Consider the following 11,105-nt stretch of genomic DNA (forward strand, 5'->3'; position numbering starts at 1 on the left):
TTCAGTTAAAAGGTTTCTTTTCATTTCTCAGTGTTATAGTCTGGATAGTCACAGAAATATTTATTTTAAAAGTAGCACTTAGTAAAAAATAAAAGAAGAAGTGATTTAGACTAAAAGCTCCAAGGTGTATTATTTCAGGTAGGTGTTATTGCTATCTATACGCTCACCCCATTTATTAAGCCATTTCAATAACTTCACGTTCATTAACTTACAATGAGGTCTAGAGCCCAACCAGGATGAGATGGAATGTGTTCCAAGTTAGAAGGGGATAGGATCACTTCTCACTGATGTCTCCCGTGGAACCTCTGCACTCTAACCGCACAATTAAGGTTTTCTTCCTACACATCTGAATGTGACCTTTGGGATCCTCTGGCTGTGGCTGGTTTGGTCTCCTGATTCTAATGGCCTGCTGCTTTGTTGCCTAGCAGGTCGATCCAAGCTTCTGCACCTCCCCCCCTCGTCAGCCTCGATTATGTGTGTGTGAGGTTCGGGGGAACCCACCAGTCTGAGGGTGGCGTTCGCTTGCCTGAAGGAGGAAGCGCCATTCTAGCATAGACTGTCCTTAATCCTACTGCAGCAAATGTCTCCATTCTGGGGACGGTGAGTCCTAGAAGGTCATGGCCGAGAAGCAGATGTCCTGAGTGGCTTCCCCTGTGGGAGCCATCTGGTCACTTGCTTTTTATCACATTTCTAATAGCTGCTCCATTTCCTCCAGGGCTGCTGTAAAATCATTTACTTGACTGTTACATAAAGTCTGCTGTTCTAGGAACCGGGCCCTCTCTTCTTCTTTCATCTTCAACTTGACTTTTAAGGCCTGCGTGGAAAGACATTCAAAAAGAAAGAAACGAACATGTACAAAACTTTGATTCACATGAAAGGCAATACCATCTCAGGACATTATGCTTCTCTTCCCTTGAGGAAGACCACTGGAATACTGACACGTGATTTTCTATCTTAGATCTGTGTATCTGTGCTGGTTTTAGGAATGGTCTCTCTCTACTACAGACTCTTATCTCTAAACTGGAGCCTTGAAATCCTCTAGGATTCAGTGTACTGTCCCCTGATTCTTCCAAGCAATCCAAAGCAGTCCAGACTCAAGAATCCGGGTTTCCTATTACAGTTTCCTTGAGATATCAAGTTTCCAAATCATAGCGGTCACACCTCTTACATTGAGCAACCTAGTGTTTTGCACATTGCCTCAAGCCCTGTAGATGTGAACACTTCTGAGTCTTTGGAATAGAACGTCAGTTGAAAAAAAATGGTGAAATCAAGCGGTCTTGCAATTTAGTGAATAGGAATGCATCAATGTTGGTTTTTTAATTTTGACAAATATACTATGATAATCTATGATGTTCATATTAAGGGCACTAAATTCCCTCTATTTATCTTTGCAACTTTCCTATAAATGTATTATTACAAAGCAGTTTATTAAAAAGAAATAAATTGATAAATAAGAAAGAGTCCTCCAGAGCCCCAGCCACTGTGGCAGGAAATGGTCATCCTGCCGCATGGTGCCTGCCTCTCACCTGTAACTCCTCCATCTGCTTTTTGGCCGTTTCGTTAAAGAACTTCAGCTCATCTTGCAAAGTTTCTAACAGCAACTAAGAGGAAAGTACAATGTAGTAACAAATCTTTACTGATATGTGAAAACTTTCTTCATATAAACTAATCTCTTCATATAAAATGAAAGTTGATTAGTTGGTTGCTAACAACCCTTCCGTTCATTCAGGCATTTACTGAGCATCCCCCATGGGCCAGGCCCTCTCCTGGGCACCCCTGGAGGAACACAGTCCACAGGATGGACAGATCACCCCACTTCCATGTGCTCTACGTTACACTGGCCATGTGGACAAAACAGAGTGGCCATCAAAGAGGTGACGACTAGCCTGGGGGGTGGAGGAAGGCTTCCACAGCTAGCATTCTAGGATTCTAAGATGACAACTGATCTTTCCGGGGAAGAGGGTATAGAAGCTCAAAGACTTAATCCCAAACAACTACCTTCCTACTTTGGGGAGGGAACCAAAGAGAAGCCAAATTTAATTCAGGCTGGACCTTTCTTTCATACAGTTCTCAATAAACAGACAAGGGGAGAAATATGGTAAAGTGGAGAACAGAGAAACCAGAAAGTTCTCTATACAGGTCCATTGTAACATGTGCCTTAAAGCAGCATATTTTCAACTCCGACTCACTCACATCTGTAAGCACAAAGTCGCCTTCCAAGTAAAATATGCTATTTTGAGTACACATCCACTGTTCTCTTCCACTATCATGGAAAACAAAGGCGGCTTCCTGGGGTTTGCTGAGCACTTGGCCCTCGCCCACTCACACCCACGCCCTCACCATAGAGTCCGTGTGATCTGCGGCGGATTCCCGCTGTGATGCCAGGGTCTCACTGCCTAAAACTGACACAAATGACAAAGTCAGCCTTGCTTAGGGAACTGCACCTAAAACAAAAACTAAAAACCCCTCCACGGACAAGTACAGGAATATTCATGAGGGAAACTTCTCGAAGAGCCTGGTCCCTGAGTTTCTCCTGAGTTTTCACCTTGGCAGGGCCACCCACACCTACCCTCAGAGCTTTATTTTACCTCCCTCCTCTCTAGCTTTGGATATGGTTAAAAGTTCATTCTGCTTTCTCTTCAGCTTAGCAGAAAATTTGTCCAAAGGAAATGTATCGGTTGGATTTTTTTGTTTTGTTTATAATACAAAAAATTATTTTTATTTGAAAAAAATTTTTTTAAAGATTTGTTTATTTTATTTTTATTTATTTTATTTTATTTTTAAAGATTTTATTTCTTTATTTGACAGAGAGAGACACAGCAAGAGAGGGAACATAAGCAGGGGGAATGGGAGAGGGAGAAGCAGGCTTCCTGCGGAGCAGGGAGCCCAATGTGGGGCTCGATCCCAGCACCCTGGGATCATAACCTGAGCCGAAGGCAGACGCTTAACGACTGAGCCACCCAGGTGCCCAAGATTTGTTTATTTTAGAGCGGAGAGAGAGCACGCATGAGTGTGGAGTGAGGTGAGGGGCAGGGGGAGAGGGAGAGAGAGAGAATCTCAAGCCAACTCCCCACTGAGCACACAGCCTGACAGAGGGCTGGATCCCATGACCGTGAGATCATGACCTGAGCCAAAATCAAGAGTCTGACGCTTAACTGACTGAACCACCCAGGCGCCCCACAAAAAACTATTTTTTAAAGCTTTTTGGGCTTAAAAGTTATTATTTTTGGTAAAAGTAGTACATGTGCATTATAAATTAAAATCATACAAAAACATATACGGTGACTATAAAGAATATATCCTAAAATGCACAGGTTAATCAGCAGCATTCAGAGTCAGTGTTCCTGAACTCAGAGAAGCCTGGGCCCCTTCGCGGGTATTCTCAGGCTCCCCAACTCAGTCGGAAGCTCTTGTACCGTCTCTGGGCAGTCCCTTCTTCTCCTCCCCTCCTTGCCACAGACTCCGCTCTCCAGGGACAGGGCCGGAACAGAAGTCACATGTAACCACTGTGATTCTGCTGACGAGCGGCTTTAGGAGCCCTGGAAACAGCATCACCTCTGTCTTTTCCCACCTGGGAAAGTCACCGTGTTTGTTACCTGCCTTAGAAGAAATAAAATACTTCCGGTCTATTTGCAAGGTCATAATTGTTGGTACCAAATGAATGGCATAAAAGTGTGCAGATAGGAGATAATCCTCTCTCCACAACCATCTGAAATTCTGTTGGTTAAAGTCAACACCACAAGGGAACACAGAAAAGCTCCTCCAGGGCGCCTGGCTGGCTCAGTCTGTAGAGCATGTGACTCTTGATCTCGGGGTTGTGAGTTCGAGCCCCATATTGGGTGTAGAGATTACTTAAAAATAAAAAAATCTTGAAAAAGAAAGGAAGGAAGGAAGGGAGGGAGGAAGGGAAGGAGGGAGGGAGAGAGAGAGAGAGAGAGAGAAAGAAAGAAAGAAAGGATCCTCCCAATCTTTATTGCTTTGCTAAGCAACCCCACACTGAACGGGCTGGCTGATGCTATGCTGGACTCTTGACACACAGTCCACAATCCCCCCCAGGAAGGGGCACGTGCACTGACTCCTCTGAAGGCAACCATGTACTGTCTCTTACCTGGGTTGAGGCCCTTGCTCTCCAAAACTGCCAAGCAGTTGTCTTGAAACTTCTCCAGCAGCTCCACCTTTTGGGTCAGGTCCTTCAGTTCTCCCTATGGAGGTGCCATGAGACAGATCAGGCCTGTTCCCCTGTGTGTATGTGGGGGGCGGGGGTCTCTCTCGCCCCTGCTCTAATGGTACCACAAGCACAAGCCTAACGTCTTCTCTTCCTCGCCCCAGGCCCCCGGGCATTACAAGCTTCTCCTCCCCCAGGGACCATCCCTTAGGAGTCCACACATTGCCTAGCGCAGTGATGACAGAGGTCTGGTGGGTCTCCTACCTGAGTTTCAGTCAACTTCTGGTGCAGCTGCTTGTTGATGGCTTCTAAGAGCTGGTTCTTATCCTTGAGCTCTTCCTCTGATTTCTGCTTACTCAGCGGTTTGTAGCTGTAATGATAATTGGTGCTCAGCTGAAGAGGTGGAGGTGTTAAGAAAATGGGCTATAGAGTCATATGAGCAGGGGTTCAAATCTTGGGGTCATTACATAGTGGTATATGATGCTCAGTAAGTTACATAACCTCTTTGGGGCTTTGTTTCCTCATTTCTAGAATTAGGATAATACCCACATCTCATAATATAATTATTGTGAAAAATAAAGGGAGAGAATACATGAAGAATTCTTGGCACAGCTACTGACACATAGTAAATACTTAATAATAGCCATTATCATCACTTCTCTTCAGTGGCCTCAGAGTCCTTCTTGAATAGTATTTTATCTTCAGAACTTTTTTTTTAAAGATTTTATTTATTTATTTGACAGAGAGAGACACAGCGAGAGAGGGAACACAAGCAGGGGGAGTGGGAGAGGGAGGAGCAGGCTTCCTGCGGAGCAGGGAGCCCGATGCGGGGCTCGATCCCAGGACCCTGAGATTGTGACCTGAGCCGAAGGCAGACGCTTAATGACTGAGCCACCCAGGTGCCCCAGAACTTTTTTTTTTTTAATTTTTATTTTTTAAGTCATCTCTACACCCAAAGTGGGTCTCGAACTTGCAGCCCCGAGATTAAGAGCTGCATGCTTGGGGCGTCTGGGTGGCTCAGTCAGTTAAGTGTCTGACTCCTGATTTCCGCTCAGAGTCATGAGATCAAGCCCCACGTGGGGGTTCCACACTCAGTGGGGAGTCTGCTTGAGTCTCTCTCCCTCTCCTTGTGCCCCTCCCCAGCTTGCACACACTCTCTCTAAAATAAATAAATAAATCAAAAAAAAAAAAAAAAAAGAGTTGCATGCTCTACCAACTGGGCCAGCCAGGGCCCCTATCTTCAGAACTTCTAACACATGCCCAAATAATAGACTTGGAATTAGAACCTATTTCTATAAACTTTCCAGCTTGTATTATTTCTGTCTTCAGAAGCAAAACATCCAAGCCAGCCTCAAACAGAGAGATGGATCCTTCCCCGGGATTTCTACCCCCACCATCTCGAAGTCATTAACCACACGCAGCGCCTCCTATCCTGAAGGCTCACCCTCCTATCAACGGGCTAGAGCTGGGGTTGATTTCCAATCAGCCGTGGGCCTGGCATGGAGCCCAGAAAGCTCTTGTCTGGTTCTCAAGATGGGAGCATCGCAGATCCTTGCCCTGCCAGTGGTTCTCAAACTGGGCTGTGCCTCACCCCTGGAAATTCCACTCAGATTTCTGGGGTGGCACTCAGGCTGTCAGACACTAAACAAACCCACGAGTGATTCTGAGGCACAACCAGGACTGAGATCCACCACCTTAAAATGGTGGCCAACTTTCGCTTACCCTGATGCTCACCTCTTTCTGATGTTCTTCCTCATGGCAGCGTCTGCAGCTTTTACCTGCCTAGAGAAGCAAAAACAAAGAAATCAGGATGTTCGCTCGTCTTATTGTGGTGATCATTTTGCACTATATACAAATAGCTAAGCATTATGTTGTACACCTGAAACTAATATAACATTGTGTGTTAATAGACCTCAGTTAAAAAAACAACAACAAAGAAATCAGAGACCGGTAGCATTGCTGTTCTGTGTGTTGTGAACAAGGCAGAACAAAGAGCCTGGTTTTCTGGGGTGCCTGGGTGGCTCAGTCGTTAAGCGTCTGCCTTCAGCTCAGGTCATGATCCCGGAGTCCCGGGATCGAGCCCCGCATTGGGCTCCCTGCTCCGCGGGAGGCCCGCTTCTCCCTCTCCCACTCCCCCTGCTTGGGTTCCCTCTCTCGCTGTGTCTCTCTCTGTCAAATAAATAAATAAAATCTTTAAAAATATATATGTGTATTAAAAAAAAAAAGAGCCTGGTTTTCTGAGGAAAAAACCAGAGACTACATACAATGCAAACAGCTTCAGAAGCTCTGAGGGTCCGTGCACTTTTGTTTCAGCCTAGACTATTGGAAAAGGCTTATGAATAGGGAATGGGCTCCTCTCCTGACCCACCTCAATATTCCGACAGACCTGCGGCTGCTCAAAATGGTGTGGCTACCTCATGTCAAGCTGGCTTCCGTGGGAACTGAGCACAGGGAAACACCCACCCACCCTGGGCGGGACTATGCTCAGACCAGCACCTAGGCTAACAATCAGCCCCACCCACTCTGACCACCACCTGGGGCGGTGTTTGGCCCCGGTACTGCTGTTTGCACACTCGGAGCAAGTGGTGAGAGCACAAAGTACCTCTTATCCTAACCCTTGCTGGGCCTCTTCAGAACTGCTCAACACAGAATCTTGATCCTGAGCAATTTCTAGCAAGATGTTCTCATCGGCGTATTGCATGGAGCACTGGGTATACGCAAACAATGAATCATGGAACACTACATCAAAAACTAATGATGTAAGGTATGGTGATTAACATAATAAAATAAAAATTAAAAAAAGATGTTCTCATCGGATACCAATGATCGGACTCTCACCCATTCTCTCGTCTGGGTTTGGTGATTTTTGTAACATCATTCTCTGAACCTCCTGAATGAAGTCTGGAAACATCCACTTCTTTGGACTTAACGGGTAATAAGCTCTTAGAAGTGGCTCGAGTTTGTGTGTCTGCAAAGGAAGACAAGTGGGTGAAACCTCAAGCATTGTGACCCAACAGCTGCAACTCTGTAACAGCTCTGTTCCAGGTTGTCAGAGCCCTGTATTTTCCAGTTCCAGAGCCCTGTATTTTCTTTTTTTTTAAATATTTTATTTATTTATTTATTTGACAGAGACAGTGAGAGAGGGAACACAAGAAAGGGGAGTGGGAGAGGGAGAAGCAGGCTTCCCACGGAGCAGGGAGCCCGATGCGGGGCTCGATCCCAGGACCCTGGGATCATGACCTGAGCTGAAGGCAGACGCTTAACGACTGAGCCACCCAGGCCTCCCCAGAGCCCTGTATTTTCATTCTGGACCATCTCAATTTGCAAAGATTAATTCAGAAGAATCCGACTTCTAGACTAATTGGAGATGGAAACCAAAATCCTTTGAAGGTGACAATGCAATGTATTTGAGGATCGCCAAAAGCCTGATGATAGGCCAAACTGAACGGCCAGAGGGTAGCGGTGTGAAAGTGGATGTTGATACAAGCGAAGAGCAAAATGACAGGTAGTGTGGTGGTCCGCAGGGCAGCTCACAGTTGGAGCCTTCCTCCGGGACCAGTGGAAGCCGACCACCTTGCGAAGCTCCTCTGCCCTCTGCCCGTTCTCCCAAGGCTACGCTCAAACTGCTGCGAGGTTCTCTTTCAACCGTTGCATAGTTGTTGTTATCTCTTTATTCATTTTTATTTATTTTTTTAAAGTAGGCTCCATGCCCTACGTGGGGCTTGAACTCACAACCCCGAGCTCAAGAGTTACATGCTTTACCAAGTGAGCCAGCCAGGTGCCCCAGGTCTCTGTCTGAAGTAAAAGGTAACCTTAGGGGAACATATTTACGTCCTCTTTCAAGTATTAGTAAGTTATACACAGTAACACATCTACCCCCAGGTGAAAAGGTGTTAATAAATTTTGATCACAAAATTAACACTCTTCATTGACTGGAATCAGTTCTTAATCTGTACCTGCTAGAGCCTAAGGACTGCATTGTAGGAAAAACTTAGCAGCACTTAAGGAAGACTGTCTTCTTGAAATGAGAGACGCAGGGCACCTGGGTGGTTCAGTCAGCTAAGCGTCTGCCTTCGGCTCAGGTCATAATCCCAGGGTCTCAGGATCAAGCCCTGAGACAGGCTCTCTGCTCAGCAGGGGGTGTGCTTCTTTCCCCCTCCCCAAATAAATAAATAAAATCTTTAAAAAAAAATGAGATTTGGGGCGTCTGGGTGGCTCAGTCGTTAAGTGTCTGCCTTCAGCTCAGGTCATGATCTCAGGGTCCTGGGATCGAGCCCCGCATCGGGCTCCCTGCTCAGCGGGAAGCCTGCTTCTCCCTCTCCCACTCCCACTGCTTGTGTTCCCTCTCTCACTATGTCTCTCTCTGTCAAATAAATAAATAAAATCTTTAAAAAAAAAAAAATGAGATTTGCTAAGGAGGGGAATTGGATGGCTGGTCAAGGAAGGGAAAGAGACTTGTTCTTCACTGCATAATGTTTTCTAACTTTGGATTCTTTTTTACATGTATATGTTATGTAGGCAAAAAACCTAGAGATAGCCTTAAAATGTTAAACTATTGAGGTTATATGTGATCATAAAGCTGGGACAGGAATAGAATGCTGAGATAAAAACTTCCAACTTGGCTGAGGAGAGCCAGTCACTCTCCACCCAAGGAGAGGGCACTGCTCTCCAAGGCAAAGGCAGTGCAAGGGGCGTGCACCCCCCCCAGCCCCAACTCCTAGGTCCTGCTGATGCCAGATTACCATTTAGGTGTTTTGAGGCCGGGTAAGACAAACAAAAAACCCCTTTAAGCCTTTGGAGAAAAGCCTGTTTACTGCACAGATCAAAAGCCTGTTTACTTTACAGCTACTGCTCATCAACCAGCTGCACAGAGTCCCCTGGGAAGGAGTCTTAAATAGCTACTTCAAAATCTCCCACCACAGGTTCTGATTTTTGAAGCTTATTTTGTGCCCTGCTCTAGAAATTAGGCAACTTGACAACTGCCGAGCGTAGATGACTTTCAACCACAAGCCCAGTAACACGAAGCAAGATGGCAAAGCAATCAAAAATTGCTTTTAATCCTATTTCTTCTCCCAAGGTTATGGAAAACTCTGGCTGGGCCTGGCCCCTCTCTCACTTCACCCAACAATTTATTGAGAACTTACTATATAAGAGAAACAGTGCAGAAACAAATGTGAACTAGACATAGTGTGAGCTCTAGTGCCTCCCTCTAAGAATCACGCTTCTCAAATGACTCTCCTCCCTTCTCCCTGACAACAAACCCAGTCCCTCCAGATACCCCAGATCTGGAAATCAAACTGGCAATTGTTTAAAAAGGGATTCCTGGGGCACCTGGGTGGCTCAGTCGGTTAAGTGTCTGCCTTCGGCTCAGGTCATGATCCCAGGGTCCTGGGATACAGTCCCACATCGGGCTCCCTGCTCAATGGAGAGCCTGCTTCTCCCTCTCCCTCTGCACCTCCCCCTGCTTGTGCTCTCTCTCTTTTTCTCTCTCCCTGTCAAATAAGTGAATAAATAAAATCTAAAAGAAAGGGGGGGGGGATTCCTAGCTTAAAGAAATAATACTGTGAAACCATAAGCAACTTAAATCTAATTAGTGAATGCAGCATGATTAGGTTTGGGAAGAGGAATGGGGGAGGGCAGGTCTAAAATCCTACCACAGGGCCCTTGCCCCAACTCCCATCATAAACCTAGACAGCCCAGTTCTAGGGGAGGTAGCAGGTTGTCAGAGCCGATGAATTGCCCTTCCCCTGCCCGCGCCCCCCTTTCCTGGCCACTGATCTGTGCCCTCTTACTCCTCGGTCTGACCAGCCCCGCCGGTCCGTAGGGCTGCGTGGACACCTACCTGCCGGCAGGGCGCCGCTCTGCACAGCGGGGGGTTGCAGAGTGTATACTGTCTTAACCACGCTGGTCATCGTAACGAGGCGGCACGGCTGGGCCCTGGAAGGTGCAAGGTGAACGTTACCGTGACGGGTCTGGGGGCCCGTGTAGGTGGAGGGTCCCCGGAGAGCGCGACCTGGCCTGTCCCGGCCCGGGGAAGAAGTCTGGAGAAAGAAAATTCTCCATTCCCAGCCCATCCCGCCCGCCCCCGACATCCAGCCCCGTCCCTCGCCCCGGGAGAGTCGAACCCAGGCTCCTGCAGCTCCTGCCCGCAGCCCTCGTTGCCCTGGTTCAAAGGAGGCTCCTCGGCAACTGCCGCACCAGCTACCGGGTCTGCCGCCCGGCTTTCAAATGGAAACTTCCGGTGATTGGACGGGAGGGGGAGCGGTTCGCGCTCTGTAGGCGGCCATGTTGTACGGATAGCAGTGCTGTGGGCCACGCCTTTAGGGGCTGCCATGCTGTACGGCAGGTCAGAGCTGAGCCCAGTGCCTGAGCTTCTAGGCTTTGGGTGTCAGAGGCCCCAGGTATGGGCGGGGGAGGGGAGTGGTACACTTTGCCTGCCTGAAAGGAGCTATGAGCCGCCAGCGTCCTATTCCGGGCTTGAGACACAAACGCGGTCATCGTTAGAGTCTGTCACAATCTTCTTTATTTGGTCCATGACTGTTAGGGATTTTGCATGATGCCTGATTGGCAAGAGCATAAGAGTATTTGGATGGGTAGGGTGGAGAGTAGCAGGTGAGGTTTAAAAAGGATCTGTGGGCGGAAATACGGCCTCACCTAGGACAAACGAGGGGCTTGGACTCACAACGGAGAGATCAGGAGTCCCATCCTCTACCAACTGAACAGCCAGGTGCCCCCACACTTATCCAGATTTTAAGCAGAGATTCAGAGTTACTCCTAGAGAACAGGGCAGGGTTCTCAAGCACTTAAGGCACTCATTCATTTTACTTAATAAATATTTATTGAGCACCTGCTGTGTGCCAGACCATTCTTCTAAGAGGACAGATGGGGGCGGAGCAACAAACAAAGTCTGAACTGACTTTGGCTCTGCCCTCCTGGAGTT

At 47.2% G+C, this 11,105-nt stretch overlaps 1 protein-coding gene across 1 annotated transcript; it reads right to left on the bottom strand.

The window, feature by feature from the left end:
- Positions 1-45: 45 nt before the first annotated feature.
- On the bottom strand, positions 46-10,499 carry KNSTRN (kinetochore localized astrin (SPAG5) binding protein). Its single transcript, XM_078054324.1, has 9 exons — positions 10,291-10,499; positions 10,008-10,102; positions 7,004-7,133; positions 5,900-5,947; positions 4,430-4,535; positions 4,109-4,202; positions 2,341-2,396; positions 1,527-1,601; positions 46-814 (listed from the first exon to the last, which is right to left on the bottom strand). Exons 1-9 carry the CDS (start codon positions 10,497-10,499, stop codon positions 683-685), a joined length of 945 nt encoding a protein of 314 aa, XP_077910450.1. The 3' UTR covers positions 46-682.
- Between the last annotated feature and the right edge of the window lie 606 nt (positions 10,500-11,105).

This window comes from Halichoerus grypus, chromosome 8 (genome assembly GCF_964656455.1).
Source record: "Halichoerus grypus chromosome 8, mHalGry1.hap1.1, whole genome shotgun sequence".
NCBI classification, from domain to species: domain Eukaryota; kingdom Metazoa; phylum Chordata; class Mammalia; order Carnivora; family Phocidae; genus Halichoerus; species Halichoerus grypus.

What these genes read in the sequence shown, in the direction of transcription:
- KNSTRN (XM_078054324.1), bottom strand. Translation starts at nt 10,499, where the DNA reads ATGGCAGCCCCTAAAGGCGTGGCCCACAGCACTGCTATCCGTACAACA. An exon ending in GAGCAAGGGCCTCAACCCAG is followed by an intron (nt 2,397 to 4,108) that starts GTAAGAGACAGT and finishes TGTCAGTTTTAG; the next exon opens with GCAGTGAGACCCTGGCATCA. An exon ending in CAGATCACACGGACTCTATG is followed by an intron (nt 1,602 to 2,340) that starts GTGAGGGCGTGG and finishes CTTTCCTCTTAG; the next exon opens with TTGCTGTTAGAAACTTTGCA.